Below are 25,768 nucleotides of genomic sequence, written 5' to 3'. Positions count from 1 at the left end.
ATCTATCTTTCTAACTAATCCATCTATCTTTCTTTCTAACTAATCCATCTTTCTTTCTTTCTTTTTTTCTTTCTAACAAATCTATCTTTCTTTCTAACTAATCTTTCTTTCATTCTTTCTTTCTAACTAATCTTTTTCATTCTTTCTAACTAATCTTCCTTTCATTCTTTCTTTCTAACTAATCTATCTATCTTTCTTTCATTCTTACTAACTAATCTCTTTTTTCTTTTTCTTTCTAACTAATCTATCTATATTCCTTTCTAACTAATCTATCTTTCTAACTAATCCATATTTCTTTCTTTCTAACAAATCTATCTTTCTTTCTAACTAATCTTTCTTTCATTCTTTCTCACTAATCTATATTTCTATCTATCTATCTATCTATCTAATCTCTTTTTTCTTTTTCTTTCTAACTAATCTATCTATATTTCTTTCTAACTAATCTATCTTTCTTTCTAACTAATCCATATTTCTTTCTTTCTAACAAATCTATCTTTCTTTCTAACTAATCTTTCATTCTTTCTAACTAATCTATGTTTCTATCTATCTATCTATCTATCTAATGTTTCTTTCTAGCTAATCCTTCTTTCTTTCTTTCTAACTTATCTATCTATCTTTTTCATTCTTACTAACTAATCTTTATTTATTTATTTCTTTCTAACTAAGCCATCTTTCTTTCGAACTAATCTTTTTTCTTTCTTTCTAACTAATCCATCTTTCTTTCTAACTAATCCATCTTTCTTTTTAACAAATCTCTTTTTCTTTCTAACTTATCTATCTTTCTTTCTAATCTTTCTTTCATTCTTTCTTTCTAACTAATTTATCTTTCTTTCTAACTAATCTTTTTCATTCTCTCTAACTAATCTTTCTTTCTTTCTGACTAATCTTTTTTTCTTTCTTTCTAGCTAATCTTTCTTTCTTTCTAACCAATATATATTTCTTTCTAACTAATCCATCTTTCTTTTTAACAAATCTTTTTCTTTCTAACTTATACATCTTTCTTTCTTTCTAACTAATCTATCTTTCTTTCTAACTAATCTTTCTTTCATTCTTTCTTTCTAACTAATCTATCTTTCTTTCTAACTAATCTTTCTTTCATTCTCTCTAACTAATCTTTCTTTCTTTCTGACTAATCTTTTTTTTCTTTCTTTCTAGCTATTCTATCTTTCTTACTGTTCTTTCTTTTCTCCTAACATTTTCTTTTTTTACTTTTCTTTCTTTCTTTTTTCTTTTTCTTTATTTTTTCCAACTTATCTTTATTTCTAACTAATCTTTCTTTATTTCTTTCTTTCAAACTGATCTTTCTAACTAATCTATCTTTCTTTCTAACTAATCTTTCTAGCTAATCTTTCTTTCTAACCAATCTATCTTTCTTTCTTTCTTTCTTTCTAACTAATCCATCTTTCTTTCTTTCTTTCTTACTATTCTATCTTTCTTACTGTTCTTTCTTTTCTCCTAACATTTTCTTTCTTTTTTACTTTTCTTTCTTTCTTTTTTCTTTTTCTTTATTTTTTTCCAACTTATCTTTATTTCTAACTAACTCTTTCAAACTGATCTTTCTAACTAATCTATCTATCTTTCTTTCAAACTAATCCATATTTCTTTCTTTCTTTCTTTCTAACTAATCTATCTTTCTTTCTTTCTTTCTAACTATTCTATCTTTCTTACTGTTCTTTTATTTTTACTTTTCTTTCTTTCTTTTTTCTTTTTCTTTCTTTTTTCAAACTAATCTTTATTTATTTCTAACTAATCTTTTCTTTTTTCAAACTAATCTTTGTCTTTCTAATCTTTCTTTCTTTCTTTCAAACTGATCTTTTATTTTTACTTTTCTTTCTTTCTTTCTTTCTAACTAATCCATATTTTCTTTCTTTCTAACTATTTTTTCTTTTTTACTTTTCTTTCTTTTTAACTTTTCTTTCTTTCTAACTAATCTTTCTTTCTCTTTTTTTCAAACTAATCTTTCTTTCTTTCTAACTAATCTTTCTTTTTTCAAACTAATCTTTTTGTCTTTCTAACTATTCTTTCTTTCTAACTATTCTTTCTTTCAAACTAATCTTTTTCTTTCTAACTAATCTTTCTTTCATTCTTTCTAACTAATCTTTTGTTCTTTCTTTCTTTCTTTCTAACTAATCTTTCTTTCATTCTTTCTTTTTCAAACTAATCTTTCTTTCTTTCTACAAATCTTTCTCTTTTTTCAAACTAATCTTTCTTTCTTTCTTCAAACTAATCTTTCTTTCTAACTAACTAATCTTTATTTATTTATTTCTAACTAATCTTTCTTTCTTTTTAACCAATCTATCTTTATCTCTTTCTTTCTAAATAAGCTTTCTTTCTTTCTAACCAATCTATCTTTCTTTCTTTCTAACTAATCTTTTTCTTTTTTCAAACTAATCTTTCTTTCTAACTAATCGTTCTTTCTTTCTTTCTTACCAATCTATCTTTCTCTCTTTCAAACTAATATTTCTTTCTTTCTTTTTAACTTTTCTTTATTTCTTTTTAACTTTTCTTTCTTTAAAACTAATCTATATTCTAAGTAATATTTCTTTCTTTTTCATGCTTATCTTTCTTTCTTTCTAACTAACTAATCTTTCTAACTAATCTTTCTTTCTAACTAACTAATCTTTCTTTCTAACTAATCTTTCTTTCATTCTTTCTTTCTTTTTTCAAACTAATCTTTCTTTCTAACTAATCTTTCTTTCTTTCTTTCTTACCAATCTATCTTTCTCTCTTTCAAACTAATATTTCTTTCTTTCTTTTTAACTTTTCTTTCTTTATTTCTTTTTAACTTTTCTTTCTTTAAAACTAATCTATATTCTAAGTAATATTTCTTTCTTTTTCATGCTTATCTTTCTTTCTTTCTTTCTAACTAACTAATCTTTCTAACTAAACTTTCTTTCTAACTAACTAATCTTTCTTTCTAACTAATCTTTCTTTCATTCTTTCTTTCTTTTTTCAAACTAATCTTTCTTTCTAACTAATCTTTCTTTCTTTCTTTCTTACCAATCTATCTTTCTCTCTTTCAAACTAATATTTCTTTCTTTCTTTTTAACTTTTCTTTCTTTATTTCTTTTTAACTTTTCTTTCTTTAAAACTAATCTAACTAATTAGTCTTCAACTAATCTTGATCTATCCATCCAACCATCCATGGTCATGTTAAAACATGGTAAATCATGCTAGCAATGTGGTAAACCATACTAGAAACATGGTAAATCATGGTAAACCATGCTAGAACAGTTTAAAACTTTTTCAAACTTTCTGGCTAGGCTTTTTCAAGCCAACTTAAAGTTTGTCTACGAACTTTACCATCTAGTTTAACCTGTTCTTTTTTCGTAGCTTGAAGTGTTTTTTGTAGGGATGTAACAATATATCGTGTCACAATATATCACAATACAAAAATGCAACAATATTTATTGTGGATGGTGACAATCTGTATCGTGGATATTTCACCCAAATTGAAAATTTCTTTGCGTGAAAAAATTCAAGTTTGCAGAGTTTTTGTGTCAGTACTACATTAAACTACTATATATAATGTTGAATATAATGTATAATAATGCAATGGGGGAATATTTGTGGGTGCTGATAATGCCAAATGTCTTATGTTACCAGTAAAAAGTGTCCAACATTATTTTAAATATATCTAGTCAGTGAAAAAGTGCAAGCATATTCGTCTAAAATAATTCTGTTTTTTCAGCTTCAGAATCATGAATATTTTTATTCTGGTGTCTCAGTTGTCCTGTGCTTTGGGTTTCCAGCACCAAGTCCAAGCCTATTCATTTACACCCCCAGTGTAAAATTTTGCATTTTAATCAACAGTTAATTTTTTGTTAACCTTTTACCATATTTCTTGGAGTATTGCAATAATATTAGTATTTAGTTATGCATTGTTGTTTTAACTGTTGGATCAGTGATTGACCGTGTGATTGGTCTATGACCCTTAGGGCAGTCGGGCACCACACATACGGCTTGACCTACAGAGAGCAGATTGTGGATCAGGTCCGTAAGGCTGCAGAACACTGTGACTGTCTTCAGTGCCTCTTCCTCATTCATTCCATGGGAGGAGGTGAGCTTCTGATGCCTGTCATGTAACCAGTATTCAGATTTGGTGGTTGAGAAACATGGGGTGACATAAGCGTACTTTTGTGTGTTTAGGCACTGGTTCAGGGTTAGGCACATTTGTGTTGAAGCTTCTAGAAGAGGAGTTCCCAGAGGTGTGCCGGATAGTGACCTCGGTTTACCCGACGGCAGAGGATGATGTCATCACCTCTCCCTACAACAGCGTCCTAGCCATGAAAGAGCTCACAGAACATGCAGACTGTGTCTTGCCGGTCGATAACCAGGTATGACTTCGTAAAAATGTAAAGGGTATTAGAACTTAAAATTATGTCATCCGTTACCTACTCCCATGTTCTTCCCATTTTTTTTTCTTTGTTTTGTGGAGCAGATGTTAGGCAGAATGTTCACACTGCACTTTTAAATACAATGAAATGGGCACAGATGTTTGCAAGCTCCAAAAGAAATAAAATAAAAATAAACACCATAAAGAACCTCAGAAGTTTATATCTAAACCTCATTATAATTTGTAATTACGTCCTTCCCTCTTCCAGCTCTCAACATTTGACAACAATGATGTTAAACAACACTAGCCATTAGGGGTGTAACGATACCCTCATGTCACGATTTGATACGTATCACGATACTGAACTCACGATGCGATATTATTGCGATACTCCAAGACATATCGTAAACACAAAATGTACGAATAAGGGCCCTTTCACACCTACCTTGTTTGGTCCGGATTTTCTGACTTTTCAGTTTGATACGAATCATAATTATAGGTGTGAAACCTCAGACGAAAGGAGGTGGTCTCGGTCCGGATCAAACTGAACAAAGGTTTGGTTCGTTTCTAGTGTGAAAGCAATGTCTGTATGGTTCAGACTTTCGGACCATTTACAGGAAGTTTGGGTGGTTCTCGCAGGATTGCTTGCAGTCTTCTCCTGCTTTCCTGCCAGCAACCATAAAATGTTCGCACAACGAGGACGTTCATTTGGCGAATTTGAACTAGCCTCGAGTACAGTTGGTGTTGCAGGTAGTAATGCCGTAATAATAACAGTATAGTGGCAACAATATGCGTCTGTTCATTCATTCTTGTCAAAGTTACCCGCCGAATTGACAACACGCTGACGTCAGACACACGTCCATTTACAAACCATTCAATGTCAAGATGCAGCCCACATAGATGATGACGACAGGAAGCCAGTATGTCATGTAAAGTTCTTTAGTGTGCTCGCATGCAATGTGAAACCAAACCAAAACTTACCGAATGTGTAAAATGTATCAAAACATGAAGTTTGGTTCGGACCTTGGTGCGGACTTTCAGGTGTGAAAACGCCCTAAAATGCTAAATTTAGTATTACATTGGGTGTAAATAAATAGGCTTGGACTTGGTACTGGAAACCCAAAGCACAGGACAATAGTGACACCAGAATAAAAATATTCATGGTTCTGAAGCTGAAAATACAGAATTATTTTAGATGAAAATGTTTCCACTTTGTCACTGACTAGATGTATTTAAAATAATATTTACTGGTAACATAAGACACTTGGCATTATCACGACCCACAAATATTCCCCCATTGCATTATTATATAATATTTAGCATTATATATTATTTTAATGTAGTACTGTACTGATACTAAAACTCTGTAAACTATTTTTTTTTCCACACAATAATTTTCATTTTGGGTGAACAATACACAATACATATTGTCACTATCCACAGTACATATTGTTGTATTGCAATATATTGTGACACCGACACAATATATTGTTACACCCCTACTGGCCACATGTCTCAACCATTTGCAACACTAAATTTGAATATGTTGATGTGCCAATGACACTGAATGGAAAGTTTTTCAGTGAATAATGACTTAAATATCGGTCTATTCCTCACACAACGCTATTGTATCGTGTCATCAGGAAACTTGGAATAGAGCTTACAAGTCACATGTACTAGTATTATTGTGCTTTATTGTCCTGTTTGGGACAAAAAAGCACAGCCCTGATTACTGCAGCTTTTGCTGTGTGGAAAAGAGCTGTATTGATGTTCTTCACAATTTTTCCTTTTGTGTAATAACGCATGGGAACTCATACAGTTTTTGAATGGCATGAGCGTGAACAGATCATACCAATTTTAATGATTATTCTCTATTATTATTCTAGTCTCTGGTGGATATTGTTGGTAAGATAGAGCACATGTCCAACACTGGCAAACCAAGCTGTACTATCAAGAAGAACTGTACCATCATCTCTGGACAAGGAGGGTTGGTGAAGGTCGAAAAACCTTTTGATGCCATGAACAACATTGTGGCCAATCTACTTCTTAATATCACCAGGTATCATGTGCCAAAAAAAGGGGAAATGCTTGTGCTTTATGCTGCAGTGAAAGTGTAGTGAAACCTTCATTAGGAATTAAAAGAGAAGTACATAATAAGAGGAATGCTTTTCACACAAAAATACACTTTTGAAGAGGAATCACAGTACCGGTAATTATTTTGTGCACAATAATTGAGATTAATAGAAATTGGATGCATTTCACGCCTGACTTTATAGATTCTATATTTTAATCTTGATTAATCACACACTTATCTTGAAATTAAGCATATACCATTTATCTTGTTTAACACATTTATTTTGTCATTATTTGCTATATCCAGCAAAGTAAACCATGGTAAATTGTGGTGTTTTCCCAGAAAGGCCACTTGGAGACTCCAAAAGGAGACCAAATAACCAGATTATATAAGAAGTCTATGTAATTTATATATTTGTGCACACCAAAGCACCCATGAAACAAAAACATTACAGATTTTCTTACATACATGGTTTGTGCATCAATAAAACAGACTTGCGTGCTTACTGTACATCACCGCAATTGTCTTTGATTGCAATCCTGCAATCTTCATCAATCAAAACTTTACTAGCTAGAAGCTGATTTTTATGTAAATTTAAAAGTAGTTATAAAAATAAAGTTTATAGAAAGTAATAGAACTGGTAATATGTTATCTTTGATTCTTTTTTTATCTTTCTGTCTAGAGATTTGGTCACCCATTTAATTCGATTTCTTCTCTTGCAGTTCAGCACGTTTTGAGGGCTCTCTCAACATGGATATGAATGAGATAGCCATGAACCTGGTACCGTTCCCACGTTTACACTACCTCGTGCCCAGTCTAACTCCTCTCTACACACTTGCAGATGTCAACGTACCACCACGCAGGTTTGTCATTATACATTTGCAGTCATTTTTACCCAGTTTCACCTCATCTGCTCTTACACCTGACGTTTTCACCATCAATTCGGTACTCGCGCACTATGATCTGTGCGCCCAGCCGAACATACAGAGAGTGGGGTTTCCTCTTTCGCATCTCAGTGCGTTTGAATGGACTAGGGATGCAATGATTATAGTCTGAGGAATAATCACGGTTTCACATTTATCACGATTATTATGCATTAATTATTTTCACAACACTACCACAGGGTTTCCGATGGACATTAAAAAGCATTAAAAGTCGTTAAATGGTTTTGCGAAAATTAAGGCCTTAAATGGCATTAAAAAGCATTACATTTTAATTCTACAGGCATTAAAAATGTAGATAGTTTTGAAGAAAATTTTATATTATCAATTAGCAATATAGCCTTCATAATTAATCATTTTTATTTGCTGTTGCAAAATATGTACGTGAGTGTGATAAACACACGGAACCGGTTTGGTAATTGCTTCCGGCCGGAGCAGAATTGCCGTGATGTGGAGGTTACGCGGGCATTTTGTACAGCAGGAATAACAGGAATAAAACTTTAGAGCTGAACTCTGCAGGACTGAAGTTGAAAAATCCTGTCACAGAAGCTTTAGTGTCTTATGTCATCATCAAGTGAATAAGTGAATGCTGTGCTGTGTTTCTGTAGGCTGGATCAGATGTTCTCAGATGCATTCAGTAAGGATCATCAGCTGATCAGAGCTGACCCCAAACATAACCTGTATCTGGCCTGTGCTCTTATGCTGCGTGGAAACGTTCAGATGTCAGATCTGCGCCGGAATATTGAACGGTTTGTTTGTCATAATTCCATTTGTTTAGCCTTCTGTCTATTTTTTTCCATCCATATCTTTTGTATTCTCACTTCAAAACCTAATAATCTGCCTCGCTGTCCACATGCAGCTGGTTTCTAAGGCAGCATCCTAACCTCTTCATCGGCGCTCGCACATGGTTCTCATGTGAACTCATTCCAATAAAAGACTTTATTTTTATTATTTTATTCTCTCTCTGTCAAAAATAATAATGGATGTAATGCCAGGCGCCGACGTGACCTTTCAGCGTGATGACATAATTCCCTGTCCGTTTGTTGATCAGCTCAATCTAAACTATTGAAGGTAAAAAGTCTATAAATTATAAGTTTTTTTTTTTTTTAAATGACCTATCGTTTCGCTAGATAACAACCTCTTCTTCAGCTGTGATCGCGTACAGCCCGTTTAAACACTTCAAAAACTTTTGAAACTGCATTGATTTGGACTTAAAAACGATGGTAACCAATGAAGTCCATTGTTAGAAGAAAAATCCAGAAATGTTTTCCTCAAAAAACATAATTTCTCTCCCACTGAGGAAAGAAAGACATGGATATCTTGGATGGCATTGGGGTGAGTAAATTATTTGGTAATTTTCATTTTGGGGTGAACTAATCCTTTAATTAAAACAACAAAAGAGAAAATCACTCACTGATCTTCTTAATAAGAAAGTTTAAATAAGAATCAATGTATAATTTTTAAAGTGAAGTCTGTAGCATTTTATTTAAAAACGTTTTTTTTTTTTGTATTATTTATTACTTGCTCAAAAGGTGGAAGAGTGCACATGCAAAATGCAGAAAGCTGGGATCTGAGTTCTTTTGAGGTTGTGGTGTGAACAAGAAAGGGTCTAAGATCACTTCAATGCAGAAGAGGATCAAAAAAGAAACCGGGTTCTCTTTTGAGTCCACTATATTGTGAACACTGAGGTCACTTTCGGCTGGTTCGCTTTCTGGTTCACTTAAAGTGAACTGGATTTGGTTCTTTTAAAACGAACTATATGTGAAAACACCCTTAAAGTCAACCCAAAAAACACCGCCCCCAAAAATCCACCAAGAGTGGATGTCTCTTTATTATAGATGAAGCTAAGCAAAATAATGCTAAAAAAAAAAAAAAAACGAAGACGACAAATGAATGACAAGAAAGGACAAAAAATTAACATACAATACACAAGAGTAAATACAAGCAAGAGTTCGATGTTAGCCAGCAGCACACACTCAAAACCAATGTTACTCATGTATGGAGCAGAAACAGCCTCCAGTGCTGTAAAGCTTTTCTAATAATTACACGGGTTCTAAAGCTCTTGCCTGATCATAACCCTTTTCTTTTTCTCTTTTTTAATGTCTCTCAGCCATCTCTCTCTCTACAGTCAATCTCCCTCTTGCTCACTCTCTCTCCTCCCCATCATGAGTGGACACGCCCCCTACTGCTGATTGACTCACTCTCTCTCCTCCCCCATCATGAGTGGACACGCCCCCTACTACCTCTGATTGGTAGTGGCTGGTTTGTTGTGGTGCTCAGTCCGATCCACTTTAAACAGTGTTTTTCAGAAATCGCTTACTGCACCTTTAAGCTTTTCATCTAGATGGCTGCTTTTAATTGTGCTTTTAAATGTCGTCGTTGACGTCTGGAGAATCCTGAGCAGTAAAGACATTTTGGTGGCTCAATAGCTAGCTAGTTAATTTGCAATGTGTGATCTGATCTGACTGAGCAGTTGTTAGGTTTGAACATCAGTAATGTGATTTAATTTAATACATTTATGTTTTCATTTGTTCAGAACAAAATCGGCAGATGTGTTACTTGTTCAGATGACATATTTTTGGATACATGCCTAGTACAGGGTTGTCAAACTCAGTTTAGCTCCAACTCTAATTTAACACACCTGAACCAGCCAGTCAATGTCGGATTACTAGAATCTTCCAGGCAGGTGTTTTGGAGATAAACTCTGCAGGACAGTGGCCCTCCAGGAGCATAGTTTGACACATGTGGCCTAATAGGACATACTTCTTATTGTCATGTCGATGTACAATGTCAGATCCATTCTGATTTGTGATCACTGATTCATCCACGCAGAGGAGCAGTGCTGAAGCACTAATAAATAATAACTACTCAAAATACTCACGAAAAAAAAAAAAAAAACTAAAGTAACTTGCAATTTTATGTTTCAAACAGAGATGGCGATAGAGAGGCAAAAGTTGCATACCGCAACTTTAATGAAATATGATTATTTATAATTCTTTAGTTTCATCCACTGTCTTATCCTTGAAAGTTGCTGTCCTAAATTTTGGCCAACTCGCAGCATCTTTTTTGTGGTTGTTGTCGTCTACTATTTGAAAGACTTTGCATTAGGAGCACTCCTTAAAATGCTGTCTAAGTAGGAATAGAGCTATAGTATATCTCTCTTTTAATGAAGTGATCTGTATATAATCCTTGATTATTTACTTGCATCTCTCTATTTTGAAGTAAAGAATAATCTGTGTTCTTCTTTTTTCTTCTTTTTTAGGCTAAAGCCCGCCCTGCCATTTGTCCCATGGAATCAGGAGGGATGGAAAACTAGCCTGTGTTCAGTCCCTCCTGTGTGTCACTCACATTCTCTGTTGGCCTTAGCCAACAACACATGTGTGAAATCTACCTTTTTTGAACTAAGGGAACGTTTTGTGAAACTCTACCGTAGGAAGGTGTGTCCCAAAGCACCACTGTATAGCATATCACACGTCACATATTCATAATTGCCTTCTGTTTTTTGTTTTTTTTGCACAGACACTAGTTTTCTCAATGATGACAGTTTAAGGGGAAGTAAATGGTTTCATGTCATACGTTGGGCTTTTAAGATGTCAAGTAAAGGAGAATTGTGTTTTTAAGAATGTTTCTTGTTTCGTGAATCTGGCTCATTGTTGGGACGATAGCGCCATAGGACTTAAACTTTTCAGGGAAACCAAATGGCTTAAGTTGTCTTATGTCTTACTGAAAAGTATTTTGACTTAAACAGTTAGACATTTCACCTTTTGAAAATAGTTGTATTGTCTCTCAAACTTGTGACCATTAAAATTTTTCATTTAAAATAAAAGCTACACAGTTTGATATTTTGCTTCACATTCCTATATTTTAGTGTCCATATGTACAGTATGTATTAATGGTGTTTTGTTTGTTCTGTCCTCAGGCTCACTTGCATCATTATCTAGCAGTGGATGGCATGGAGTTGGCTGGGTTTAATGAGGCACTATCATCTATCTCAGATCTTATTGATGACTACACACACCTGGAACACCCTCTCATGCCCAATGCGCCCAGACTCACCATCGCCACCTGACCGCTGTGTATACTAGCAAAGATCCTATCAAGGCAAGTCATTTCAGTCGGCGGCCATCTTTGAAACTCCTCTCGGGCAGCTATTTCAGTCATGCAAGTACAGCTCCTATCTCTTTAAATTGGGAAACATCAGATTCTCCAAAGCTGTTCACAAAGCTTACGATTAAATTTCATATTTAAAATCACTAATGAAATCTTAAAACAACTGTCTCATAAATGTTGTTTCTTATGCTTTTTTAAAAGTGTGTGTTAGCTTCATTTGGGATGTTAGTTTTGGGGGAAGTTTCACAGACCTTTGTTGGGAGAGTGAGTTTGCTGGATTATTCATTAAATATAATTTGTGTGTGTCTGATTGGTCCAGATGCTACATTAAGAATATCTTACGGCCCCATGAGAAACAATTACGACCAGAACAGGCCTTTTTGTGTACGTAGTCTTTGATACTAGACAAAGTGATCTACATGTATAATAAACAATACTTTCAAATTTTTGGACCAATATTTTCTTGATGTAAACTGTCTCTGTTGTCGAGACTATGGGCCCTATTTTAACGATCTAAGCGCACAGCGCAAGTGCACTTAGGGCGTTCAAATCCACTTTTGCTAGTTTAACGGCGTGAAAAATGGTCGGCACTCCCAGCGCATGGTCTAAAAGGGTTGTCCCTATTCTCTTAATGAGTAATGGGTGTGTTTTGGGCTTTATGTGCAATAAACCAATCAGAGTCTCATCTCCCATTCCATTTAAAAGCCAGTTGCGCTCGCGCCATGGTGGATTCGCTATTTACATGCCGGAATTTGCAAGCGAAAAAACTGAACGCTTCTCCGAGGAAACGGACCATCTACGGGACAAGCCGGATTCCACCATAGCTTTATGTACACAATAATAATCTCTTACATTGTAATCCTTTCATTTTTAATATTTGCCATGTTTGTGTGCTGATGCGCGTTCCTGTGTGTGTAATAAGCTGATTGTACACGCGTTGTGGACCCGCCTATCATATTACTAATGCGCCCTTTAAATAACAAAAAAAATACTGCACCATTGACTTTAGACCAGGTTTTTGTTTGTCAATTTCAGTTCCTCAAAATAGCAACCCGCCAACAATGCACCTGACCACACATCATTTCAGACCATCATTTCAGACCATTTCAGACATGGGCGCACAAATGGGCAAATGCATTTACTATTTAAAGCAGGACGTGAAAATAAAAAACTGTGTCGGGCTGAAACTAGCAAAAAACACTTGCCTGGCGCTGCATTGCGCCGGGTGTATGATAGGGCCCATAGAAACATTGGCTCAACTAGTGGTGTGAATTCGGAGTGGATCTGTGGATCTATAACAGACAAAGAGAGTTTTGGTGACACTAGTGCATTGATGGACAGTTCTGGTACTGCGGAGTTGAGCTCCATCTCTAATCTAACAAACCTACCTGTAATTATCACGTAATCCTGAAGACTTTAGTTAGATTTGTTTATAGAGGTGTTGGATCAGGGATGTACCTCACCTCTGCAGGACAGTAGCCTTCAGGGAAAGGAATTGCCCATCCATGTACAAGTGCCACTTCACCTGTAAAATGTTATTACAGTTGTTTGTTTGTTTTTGTGTACGAAAAAGTTAATATAGTCATAATATCAAACATTGCCTGAATAATGTAGTTTTAATAGAAGGAAACACAGATTCATTTTTTTTTACACTTCACTAAAACACAAGAAATGCCACTTTATGTAATACTAGATTAACACACACAGTCAATTCTATAGTCTTGTCATTGGCATAGTCAAACTCTCATCCTCATTTAATATGGCTCTCTCTATATTGACCTGTTGGCAGATGATTTGTTTGTAGGTTAGCTGTATTTTTACTTTACACTTGTTTTCATATCACTATAATCATTCATTCAGATTTAATTTATGCCTGTTTAATCAGTTGTTGCAGGTCCCTAAAGTATTTTTGTCAGTCTCTAATGACCAGTGATACAGTTCATTGATCATGTTGTCGTGTTTGAAGCTATGTTTCCCTTAAAACATTTTAATACCTCATAGGTTTTTAATTAAATTCAATCTTAAATTCTTGCATAAAGTCAAAAAAGGTCTTAAATGTAATATCCTTAAACATACAGACAGTGATGGGTATTAACTGATTAAATGTCATGGATTACGTAATCAGATTCCAAAAATGTTGTACTTGTAATTAGATTATATTACAGTATGTTTTAGAATGCTCATTATCAGATTACAGTTACTTTTTATAGATTATATGATTACGTATTCACACAATGGCAGAAAATTATTCATAATTTATTCATTTTTACTAATTCTTCTTTTTACCCTTATATTTTCTTTTCTAAAAAATCTGATTGTGTCATACGGTTTAGCTTTGACTATGTTCACAATGTGGAACTACTAAACACTGGATATGATAAAGAGTGTTTCACAGCTACGCATCAGCAGTGACAAAAATATTTAAATCCTAGAAAACGTTGAATGTGTAATGTCATTGCTGTTTTCATGTTTATAATTATTTGTTCATGTAATGCAGGGATTCCCAAACTTCTTTTTTTTGGTCAGACAAACCCCTTTGACCTAAAACATTTTCTTGGAGACCCCTGAGATTTTAAACAAGTTTGATCAAAAGTAATCTAAAAGTAGTCTGAATACATTACCTAAAATGAGTAATATAGATTACATTACTAACTACAATTATCTTCATGTAATTTGAAATTAGTAAAAGACTACAATTTGCAATTAATCTGCCCAGTACTGCATACAGATACCCTATATAGGTGGGTCAAATTCTCAAGAGCTGTTCACACATACAGTACAGCAATTCATAGTTTTCAGGCCCATGACTGGCACAGAGACCTGGAGAGCAAAACACCCATACAACTGCAGCATAGGCCTGTCAATTATGAATCTGTTACAAGCCATGAATATTAAGATCACCTCTCAAATATATGTGAACAGAAAAGCAAGTTCTGGACACCTGTGATCCATAAATGGCACCCACCACAGTATTTCAATCACTCCAAACAGCAGGACATCCTAAACATTTAACGTGGCTTCATGTACTATTTAAAAGATCAAATTCAGGATACAACTTATTGATGATTCATGCTATATACAGGAACACACGAGCCCAGAATATGATCTTAATGCATTAAGCCATATCAAACATTTTCTCTATAATGATTTTCTTTGGAAAAACGCTTAACATGCAGTTAAGTGTGTTGCGTTCATATTGTGTTAAAGGTTTATCTGTCTGCCCATATGTAGGATGCATCATCAATAAGGTGTATGTTGAATTTGGTCTTTTAACAGCACTGTCCAGGTACAAAAATGGTAAGAAATAACAATATGCAGTGACTTATTGTCTGGAAGTCAATTGTTGCAAAGTTCAAGAGAGTTCAGCTCTATGCAAATGCACTGCACTGCGGCAGCTACCGATGGGAGTGTGTACTGTGCCGGTTCATCTGACTCTTGATGTCAGTTTGCCCCTGAATATCATCTAAGCTATGAAAAATATATTTTTCCTTCATGAATATTTATGCAGTTGAACATGAATAGAAATGCAAAAGGATGGCTTTCCCTGGGTAACCCATTATAGATCTTGCCTTTGTCACTTCTAGTTGGTTGAGCTTCACTCCAGGATAATGCGTAGTGTAGATGTGTATTTTTATTATTATTATTATTTTTAAAGAGGTTTAAATTATTCTGACTTTTGACTTACTCAGAAGCATATATCAATGTTTAACCTCTGAGCTGAGTTTTTGGAAGGTCAGCATGTTATCCTACAAGTTCACTTGATAATGCAGTGTTATCTCTACAGGTACCTGTGACTGAGGATTTGAGTCATAGTTAAAGCAAGACTTGTATTAACATGTTTGACATTGATTCATTAAAGTGTTTACAAAATGTCTCCCCTTCTTCTTTACTTGCAATATTCCAAACAACAGAGTAAAACACTGATTTTGATTTGTTCAGACAGTTGGGCGTTTAGGCCTGAAACATACTCTACTCAAATATGTGAATGCAGACACAATTTTACTGGTGCTTATGAAAGTCATTTCATAACACAAGTACACACTGCACTTTCTGCGTCGACTCTAGGAACACTATCCACCTTATTTTACATTGTGGAAAAATATATTTTTGTGAATGTGTGAGACTTCTGATTCATTAGCTGCTATAGGTAAATAACTAGAAGAATAACAAAGTGCAGTAAACATTACAACTATTTGTGCTACAAACTAGTTTATAATTACGACAATACATTAAAATAAAATGGTAAGAAATGCCAGTTTGCATTATCAAGCAGCATTACAAGCTGTTTTGTACAGCTAAAAATAACTGTAAGCGGATGAGACGAAGCCAGACACATTCAATTTACAAATGGCTGCGCGCACTCTACATTAAAAATAAAATGGATAGTTTCATTAGTGAAAACACATTTGGTCTTGCCTCTTCTTGGTAAACTACTGTAAAACAACAGTTTGAATCAGGTCTTTCTGAACCATGCCATTACATGTTATAAAAGTGTATAGCTGCCTGAACCAACACATTCAGTTCAATGGCAGACGATTGAAAGCAACTCCGAGGTACTGAGGTTTATTACCTGCATCAAAGTGCATGAACACATTTACAACAGGAGTGTGTTGACAATTACTTGTGTCTTCGTTTACATACTTGCATAGAGTATTTCTGCCGAAAACTGTGCATATGCTATAGCTAGCTTTAAGTAAAACTAATAAGCATTGTGTACTTCCTTTTTTTTTTGTGTCTGTTTTATATTAAATGCAGCTCTGAGAACATGTTGTCGTCACCGTTACACTTCCTCTGACACACACAAGACGTGATCCACTGCATCTTCCAGCGTACGTTAGATCCGCCTTTGCAGTGGAAGTCTACGTTCAGCATTGTGGACTTATTGGGAAGGCAGCAGCGCTTGTCTGTGCAGATGCCACAGTATGTCGGCCGGTGCTTCTTAACGCTGCTACAGCCAGACAGCATGAGCTTCTCTGCTTTACTGGCCTGGAACTTCGCTCGGCAGGTTTTCCCTCTTGGCATCTGTGCATGAAAGAGGATTACAAGAAAAATCCTTTCATTTCTTATGATTTGGGGTTCAAAAATAGAACTTTGGAAAAGTTCTGCTTCATTAGGTAATTTTCTGTAATATACTTGCATATCCTTGAGTATAAGAAATAATGAATTTCAGCATCCTTTTATGCATTGTCTGCCAATGTTGTGAAGAAGAATGGCCTGCCTGTGTGACAGAGTTTCAGTCCAGTTGATGGAAATGTCACTTGCCCTTTCAGAGCCTGTGCTTTTACCCCTGAAAATGTTTCATTCATTGATTCTTGTACATTCCTTTTTTTGTGCCTTGCTAATGTAAATGTTTGGTTTTCAGTGACGTATTTATATCGCTGTTATTTAGCATAGATGACTTGTAATAGTCAAGAATTTAGATTGACTGAAACTTTGTCTGATTACTCAGAAAGTACATTGTCCAAATGTACATTTTCTTTCTATAAAGAAAAAGAAATGTCATTTATACAAATATAAATATATCTAACCGATATTAAAATATAAAATTAAACAGGGCCCACACTTCCTTACAGAAAATAAGCTTGTTTCAATCCTATAGCAATATTCCATGAACTGTTACATGTATCATTCTGCAGTACTTCAGTTAGCATGTATCCAATCTGTGAAATGGAAATGGACCAGAAGTAGCTAAAATCACAAGCCTTAAAAAAATAATTAAAAAAACACATTCCTGAAACTGGGTAGAAGTTTAGAAATACACAATTGACATAATGAAGCAAGGGGTGCTGAAGTCAACTGGTTTTAATAATATACTTAATATCTCTGTGTAAAACTAAAACAACGATGCTGCCACTATTATAAGGTTGATCTATATTGTAGCTTCAAATAAAAAAATATGGAAATTATTGACTATTTTTATTTAATAATTTGTGTCTGTCTTCCTTCCTTAAACAGTCTTAACAAAAGCACAAATTTCAGCTGAGGTAGCTGACTTGACATGGTGTAACCCTACTGTCAATCTTTGGATGTCAAAGAATTATAGCTTTGTGATTGTTGCAACCCTGTTGCCACCATTTGGAAAATGTCTAAATACATCAGTTTTTCTTACAATAACTAAGTAATATGGCAGTCAACACTACAATGTGTGTATAGGTGGTAAAAAATAAAATAAAAATCAGCTAGTTTAATTTTATAGTAGATTAGTTTATGCACCGTATCTAATAGTTCCCAAATAAATAAACTGGTATTTGTGCCTCTATCGCCAAGTCCAATAGTGCCCTGTTCATTAAAGTGCATATTAACACCAGGTTATGGTGGTTTTCTTTTCAGTTGAGACTTTTGTGTTTGTGTCAGGCACTAACATGCCTGTTCTTGACTGTTTGTTTCAATAAAAACTTACTGCAAGATCCTCATGGTTGTAATTTTCCCTTAAGCTCTTTAGGAATGCTATAGTATAGTACTGTGAGTAATCTGACATCAGTACTGACACCTGACACTTTTTTTACTTTCTTGCAAATCCACCTTTATATACAGTGCTATGCATAAGTTTAGACACCCATGCTAAAGTTGACTAAAAAGAGGAATAAAAAATCATCTTTTGGAAATTGAACTTAATGCCTTAATTTAAAAAATTTGGAAAAATCCAACCTTTAAGGACACCAATTTTCTTTGTGAATGAATAATGTATCGTAAATAAATAAATGTTCTTCCTTAAAATACAGAGTGCATAAGTCTGGACACCCCTATGTTAAATTCCCATAGAGGCAGGCAAATTTTTATTTTTAAAGGCCAGTTATTTCATGGATTCAGGATACTATGCATCCTGATAAAGTTCCCTTGGCCTAACATCATCACATAGCCCTCACCATACCTAGAGATTGGCATGGAGTACTTTCCATAAGATCATCTCTCAATGCAAATCAAACCAGCTATTAGGCTAACTGAAATAAAACCATGCCAATCTCTAGGTATGGTGAAGGCTATGTGGGGCTATTTTAATTCCAAAGGCCAAGGGAACTTTATCAGGATGCATAGTATCCTGGATCCATGAAGTAACTGACCTTTAAAAATAAAAATCTGCCTGCCTCTATGGGAATTTACCATAGGGGTGTTCAGACTTATGCACCCTGTATTTTAAGGAAGAACATTTATTTATTTACGATACATTATTCATTCACAAAGAAAATTGGTGTCCTTAAAGGTTGGATTTTTCCTCATTTTTTTTTAAGGCATTAAGTTCAATTTCCAAAAGATGATTTTTTATTCCTCTTTTTAGTCAACTTTAGCATGGGTGTCTAAACTTATGCATAGCACTGTAAAGCTGACGGGATCATATTGCCCTTGTTCTTATTCAACTACCAACCCAATTAGTAACTGTCGTTTTCAGTACGCAGATAAAAGAACGAGTTACATTTCCTTTAAAAGGTATTCACACTTAATTCACACTTAGGATGTCATTCCATTAGATAATAAAATACAGCAAGTAACACTTGTGGCCGGTTGCATAAACTGCTTAGACTCGTCTTAAAAGTTAGTCATCTAATTTTTTCTTACAGACTGGTCCTTACTTTTTAAAGTCATTTACATGAAAGTTAGATTTGTCTAATTTGAATCAGAAAAGTAGACTAACTGCTAGTTGGTCAAACTAGTTCTTAAGACGGCCTTAAAGGTAGGGTAAACAATTTTATTTTTCATAAACACTTTTTTGTTATCCTGGTTGAAACTCTTCACATCCTGATAAACAATCAGTAATAGAAGTGGTCTAAATATTAAAACATGTACATGTATTTTCTGCCTCTTCTGTCTGAATACAATAATTCGATGTCCTACCTCTCTTTGGTATACAATGCAAAGACATTTTAAAGTATCGCTCAAGTGTCTTAATCCATGTTTATTTTATTTTATAGTTTAACTTTGCCCAGCATGTGATGTTAGGATAGATCTCTTACCTTCAGTCCCTTTAGAGCATTTTTATCACATGGTCGAAGCAGACAGAGTCGGCGCTCTTTTCTCATCTCACACTTGTCGTTGTTGTTGTTGACTCGTATAGAGATGCCGATGCCGCAGGTGCGCGAACAGGGTGACCAGGGTGTGGTTTGGACCAAACAGTTCTTCTTCCAGGCTAAGGGAGGATCCCTGTAAGCTTTCAGTGTTACAGTCACAAAGCACTGTCATCCCACAGCACACATTCAAACATCTGACCTCACCCCAGGCTTCACATTCAATCTATGACTACTGTATAGTTATTCTTCAGGCTTCACATTCTAACAGGACAACCCAGAAAGCTAATTTACCATGGGTTTTCTCAGGAATTTCTTGGAGGATTGAATAGCAGTTTTCTAGTTATGAATAAGGTCAATACAAATGTGCAGTCACGCTACATATTACTTTGGCAAGTCTATGTAAATGTGAGTTTATGTGCTTGCCGTATTATATTTACTTCCGATAAGAGAACAACAATTAGTCCTCATGTGGCAACTTACATTTTTAAAGCACACAACAGCTTTAAAATCCAGGTTTGAAGTATGTGTAAGTAATGAAAGTCTCTTCAAGAAATGTTAACCTTAAACTTATTTTACTTATTTAAAAACTGTAAAAAAGCAGTGCAATATAAATTATCTTCAATGGCAGTAACATGAACAAATTGAATTAGTTATATTACACTTAAATATTAATTATATATATATATATATATAAACAAATGAAGATTTTAACATTCCAGAGCTTTTGGTCTGTAATTATAAAAACTGAGGAAGCACATTTGATAAATCATTCATAATATTAGATTATCATTATATAATATTCATAATATTATAAGATTTAGAACACCATTCGGTTTCAGGACTAGACTGACACAGGAGTCACCAAGCTAATTAAAAGCGCTCTAAGTGATGTCATGCGTTTTTTAGGCCAAAACATTTTTTTTGTCACATCCAGCAAACATCTCCTCACTATTCGCTAGCTGCCTGTCCCCTGAACAGACTGTAAAAAAACGCGGTCTCTGTAGACAGCCCAGACTCCACAAACAGCAAGAAAAACAGTGTTCCAGCCAGTAACCGACAAGAATGATTTGATGGAGGGGGTTGGGGGGTTGGTGTGCGTGCACATGAAGGGGGGTGTGTGGAGAGTGGAGGAGAGAGAAGCATGAAGAGGGAAGTTAGCTAGAGGAGAGATGTCCTAACAACGACTAACGTTAAAATTGTATATTCTTGAGAATTTTGATATGGCTGACACATGACCAAAGAGATGGCGTTCCGATGAACAAATGACAAAGAATAGGGAAAAGAAGGAATGCAAAGTCCCAAATTTACATCGGTCAAGCGTTCAAAAGGTGGCGAGAACTGTTTTTTCTTAATGGTTCATGACTATTTCAGGAAGCACGGAAAGGAGGGGGAGGGGACGGGATGAGGAGGAGGGTCGAGCTAGCCTCCGTTTTGTTTGACAATAGATTGATAGTCAACAAGTGACGTCACCCAACATCGCTTAGAGCACCTTTAAGCTAAGTCTGTCTGAAAGGGTGATTATCTCTCATGGCACATAAATTGCCTTGAGATGTTGGCAGTGTGTGGCTTTTTCTTCTTTGAAACTGCCATGTTATTGTCAGGACAGACAATATAACTAGTTTCATACATTAATCCCCAAGGAGTTTTTATATGCCACATGTGGAGGTTAGCATGACTCATTCCGCTTTGGGTTCAAGACAAGTTTCTGTTCCTGAGAACGGTGCATATTCCGGGAATTCTTGGAGAGAATGTTTTCTAGATGCACAGACTGAGGTCCAGAGATTGGAGGCACCCTCAGACTGCGAATCCAATCTGGCAGCAGTTCAGCAGGGCAGAGGTGGGTCTGCTCAAAAAACAGCAGTAATTCAGTTCAGTCCTCTGTGGTTCTCCCTGTCCAGGGTTTCTGCAGGTTTCAGTAAGTCAAATTTAAGACCTTTTTAAGACATTTTAAGACCATAAAGATTGAAATTTAAGACCTACACGACGCATTATCCAAGTTAGATAGATAGTTACCTCGGGATCATTAAAGTATTTATCTATCTATCTTTCTATCTATCTAGGATTATCTGATGTGTGTGTGTGTGTGTGAGAGAGAGAGAGAGAGAGATGGAGAGGTAGATTTTTTTTATAGAAAATTGTACTTTTGCATATTATACTGTAAAAACACAATTATTGTTGATTTTAGTTGATCATAACTAGAGAGGAAATGATGAGATGATTAAAGTGACCAAAATTATCACGGTTATCACAGAATCCTGTTCAAAAAGTACTAATACTGAAGTCAATTCAACAAGTTTTATGTCGAAAAACAGCAAATAACAAATTGATTAGCATCAATATGCACTTTTTGTTTACGTGAACATTAAAATACCATTAAAAATGATGGCCAGATTTTAAAAGAGTGTCTTGCAACATGTTATCTACTAACATGTACAAGTTCAAATAAAGTTTTGACAAAAAAAAGGTTTTATACAAAGATAAACCTCATATTTCAGCCTTTAAATATTTTTTTTTATAAAAAGAATGAGTCAAAAAAGATAAATTATTGACATTTATACATTAGCTTATATTTATTAGTAGTGTTTGGGTGCACCCCCATCCTTCATGTTGACTGAGCTTTCAATGTTGTTATGAAAGTGGTGATTGGTTGGTTCCTGTCACATGACCTGCGGTGCGTTTGCAGCATTCTGAAAAGTTTAGATTTTTTTCATCTCGTTGCGTCTGGTAAAAAAATTAGCGCGTCGCTTCAATTATGAGCGCGCTTGCCGCGCGCCTACATTTGAACAAACTTGAGCGCGCAAAAGACGCGATATGTGAACGCCCTCTGGCGAGCTAGCTCATATCAAGCCACGAGCGACGTGTTGGAGGTTGGAGCCCCCTGCTAGAGCTCCGCTTTGTAGGCTACAACTCGATACTTTTTTTTCTACTTTGTAATAACTTTCTGCGGCCAGCGTTTCTGGAAATGAACGAGGGTAAACACTTTTTAAGACCTGACTAAATGAAATTTAAGACCTAGGATGAAAATCTGGCCGTTTTTAAGACTTTTTAAGGCCTTAAATTTAAAGTTCAGAATTTTAGACTTTTTAAGACCCCGCGGAAACCCTGCCTGTCGCCTCCAGTGCCTCTTTGACTCCTTGCTCTGGCTCACATGTGAATGAGGACTTGCATACTGTATATGCCTCTCCGCCAGTCAAACTGATTCCATCAGTCCTGTCAAGAGTTTGAGACGATTGAACTCATCAACTGTAAGTGGCACAGCGACGGCCATCCCGAGTTTGGTTTTTGGATCTTGTATCTTTCCTGGAGGAACCTCCTCGGAAGATTCCCATCAGAGTCTATTATCTCAGGTTTGGGCGTAATATGGTATCCTCGACTGAGTATATGGAAACTCGGGGCATGGCTAGTGAACAAGACTGTTTAATGAATCTTGTTTTTTCAGCTGCAGTGAAAGCGAACATTTTAAATGTGAAGGCTTCCTCTACCAGAAGGTTAAATGCTCTAAAGTCAATACTGTTTGCATCCTGGTCTAGGGAACTCAATTTGAACCCTGTTACTAGAACTTCTTTTGCTTAAGGTGTGTGTGGCAACGATTTCTGCAGAGCACATACTGGTTGCTGGTACTTTGAGACAACATTCAATTGTCTGCCATTTTATGTGCAGGACGAGATGTATGAGGCTTTTTCATCCTGTTTCCTTTCTTTCTTGTGACCTATCTGCGGTCTTAGAAAGGCTCACTGGGCCTTAATTTGAACATTTGGAGTCAGCCCCTGAGAGGTTTCTGACTCTTAATATGGTGATGTCCATGGCCTTAACATCCTTCAAACATAATGGGGCTTTTTCAGCGGCTCTGCTTTCTCTGGGGTTGCCATCAAGGCAGGCTATTTGCACATGTTTACCAGTATTTTCTGTGGTAACAGACAGTTTTCCACAAATGCTATCCATCATTAAAGGATTAGTTCACTTCAGAATTAAAATTTCCTGATCATTTACTCACCCTCACGTCATCCAAGATATTCATGTATTTCTTTCTTCAGTCGAAAAGAAATTAAGGTTCTTGAGGAAAACATTCCAGGATTTTTCTCCATATATTGGACTTCAATGATTATCAACGGGTTGAAGGTTCAAATTCAATGCAGCTTCAAAGGGCTCTACACGATCCCAGCTGAGGAATAAGGGTCTTATCCTGCCAAACCATCTGTCATTTTAAAAAACAAAACAAAAACAATTATATACTTTTTAACCACAAATGCTCATCTTGCACGTCCATAACTTCACACATTATTTAATCACTTTGGAAAGGTCACGCAGTAACCTGACATAGGCGGAAAATGTAGGGCGAAAAACTTATCTCATTTTCTCCTCCAACTTCTAAATCGTCCGACATCACTGTTTTACCTTTTATTTATTTTTTATTTTTTGTAAATGGCGTTTGACTTAGACTTTGCACATTTGTTTTGTAAACACTAGGTCAGTACTAACGCATACGTCATGCGTGACCTTTCAACGTGATTACGTAATGCGTGAAGTCGTGGACGTGCAAGACGAGCATTTGTGGTTAAAAAGTATATAAATGTTTATTTTTTTCGAAAATGACCGATGGTTTGGCTAGATAAGACCCTTATTCATCGGCTGGGATCGTGTAAAGCCCTTTGAAGCTGCATAGAAACTGCAATTTAGACCTTCAAACCGTTGATAACCGTTGTAGTCCACTATATGGAGAAAAATCCTGGAATGTTTTCCTATTTCTTTTCGACTGAAGAGAAATACATGAACATCTTGGATGATGTGGGGGTGAGTAAATTATCAGGATTTTTTTTTATTCTGAAGTGAACTAATCCTTTAAGAATGACATCCTTTAATTGTACCAAGAACATTCCTTTTAAGTCAACATCAAAAATCAAAATGGAACCTACATTATTTACTTAATATCCCAGGTCTTGCTGTTGTCATAACCTTTCATCAAAATGTTATAACCCTCTTCACCCCTGTAAAAACTCATGTAATTAACTGTGTGGGTGGTGAATAATAATATTAACCCATAAATATATTTTCTCAGAATATTCCCTCAGAAATATGTCAAATTGCATGATATGTGTTTTGTTGTCTTTAATATCTCAACACACTGGGTCACATTTACCTGACATGGTCCTGTAGGTGGTGTCTTGTTGGTGTTTAGGGCTTTGATTACTCTTGAGTCCTGCTGGCAAGTTGCCCTGGAGCACAGCAGGACTCAACATTCCTGCCGGTTTTTGGATGAAGGCAGGGGTACAGCCGATGGCTCCAGCGATGCAAGTGCATTTGTAGAGAGGGTTGGGCTGGAAGGCCTGTCCGTTATCATAGTGAGCCCCATTCAGGTCACAACCAACCCCCATCATGTCTGCAAAAATATACAGGATAGACTATGGAGTGCAAAAAGTAAATTTAGGTCTACTAAAATTAATTCTTCTAAACTTAATTCCTTGTTTTAGTTTGTTCCCTCATTTTATTTAAACTGTGGTCATGATAAATTGGAATAAATTAAAGGATTAGTTCACTTCAGAATTAAAATTTCCTGATAATTTACTCACCCCCACATCATCAAAGATGTTCATGCCTTTCTTTCTTCAGTCAAAAAGAAATTAAGGTTTTTGATGAAAACATTTCCAGGATTAATCCATATAGTGTAATTCAATGGGGTACAACAGTTTAAAGGTCCAAATTGCAGTTTCAATGCAGCTTCAAAGGCTCTACATGATCCCAGACGAGGAATAAAGGTATTATCTAGCCAAACCATCGGCCATTTAAAAATTGTTTTTTTAAATATATAAACTTTTTAACTACAAATGCTCGCCTTGCATGTCCATGGCTTCACGCATTACGTATTCACGTTGGAAAGGTCAGGCGGTAACCTGACATAGGTGGAAAATTTTGGGCAAAAAACTCCATCTCATTTTCTCCTCCAGCTTCAAAATCATCCGACATCATTGTTTTACCTTTTATTTATTTTGTAAATGGCGTTTGACTTAGTCTTTGCACGTTCGCTTTGTAAACACTAGGGGCCCTATTTTAACGATCTAAGCGCATGGTCTAAAGCGCAGGGTGCAAGTTCACTTAGGCCGTGTCCGAATCCACTTTCGCTAGTTTAACGACGGGAAAAATGTTCGGCGCACCCTGCGCATGCTCTAAAAGGGTTGTCCCTATTCTCTTAATGAGTAATGGGTGTGTTTTGGGATTTACGTGCATTAAACCAATCAGAGTCTTATCTCCCATTCCCTTTCAATGCCAGTTGCGATCGCACCATGGCAGATTCGCTATTTACATGACG

The 25,768-nt window shown here is 35.5% G+C and overlaps 2 protein-coding genes across 7 annotated transcripts in view; one reads left to right on the top strand and one right to left on the bottom strand.

Annotated features, from left to right (window-relative positions):
- The window catches only part of tube1 (tubulin, epsilon 1), a 94,654-nt gene extending 76,784 nt beyond the window's left edge, over positions 1 to 17,870 (top strand). The window contains exons 6-13 of one of the 6 annotated variants that reach the window (XM_081378771.1): positions 3,939 to 4,060; positions 4,150 to 4,337; positions 6,223 to 6,395; positions 7,133 to 7,273; positions 7,960 to 8,100; positions 10,614 to 10,788; positions 11,271 to 11,452; positions 16,217 to 17,870. In XM_081378771.1, coding sequence (XP_081234897.1) covers positions 3,939 to 4,060; positions 4,150 to 4,337; positions 6,223 to 6,395; positions 7,133 to 7,273; positions 7,960 to 8,100; positions 10,614 to 10,788; positions 11,271 to 11,420 — 1,090 coding nt within the window. In that variant the 3' untranslated portion in view covers positions 11,421 to 11,452; positions 16,217 to 17,870. Of the gene's footprint in view, positions 1 to 3,938; positions 4,061 to 4,149; positions 4,338 to 6,222; positions 6,396 to 7,132; positions 7,274 to 7,959; positions 8,101 to 9,461; positions 10,233 to 10,613; positions 10,789 to 11,270; positions 12,436 to 15,245; positions 15,336 to 16,216 lie in introns of those variants that run through there. The other 5 variants (XM_081378772.1, XR_014031080.1, XR_014031081.1 and 2 more) reach the window with 5 other exon arrangements.
- Positions 16,084 to 25,768, bottom strand: part of ccn6 (cellular communication network factor 6) — an 83,480-nt gene continuing 73,795 nt past the window's right edge. Inside the window, exons 3-5 of the mRNA XM_081378775.1 lie at positions 24,602 to 24,841; positions 19,411 to 19,604; positions 16,084 to 16,483 (exon numbers count right to left, since the gene is read on the bottom strand). Of these exons, the coding sequence (XP_081234901.1) occupies positions 16,202 to 16,483; positions 19,411 to 19,604; positions 24,602 to 24,841 (716 nt within the window). The 3' untranslated portion in view covers positions 16,084 to 16,201. The remainder of the gene's footprint in view (positions 16,484 to 19,410; positions 19,605 to 24,601; positions 24,842 to 25,768) is intronic.

The sequence above is a fragment of the Scardinius erythrophthalmus genome (genome assembly GCF_964197995.2).
Source record: "Scardinius erythrophthalmus genome assembly, chromosome: 11".
NCBI lineage: Eukaryota > Metazoa > Chordata > Actinopteri > Cypriniformes > Leuciscidae > Scardinius > Scardinius erythrophthalmus.
Note: the sequence above shows the minus strand (reverse complement) of the source record. Positions and strands in the feature narration are given on the sequence as shown.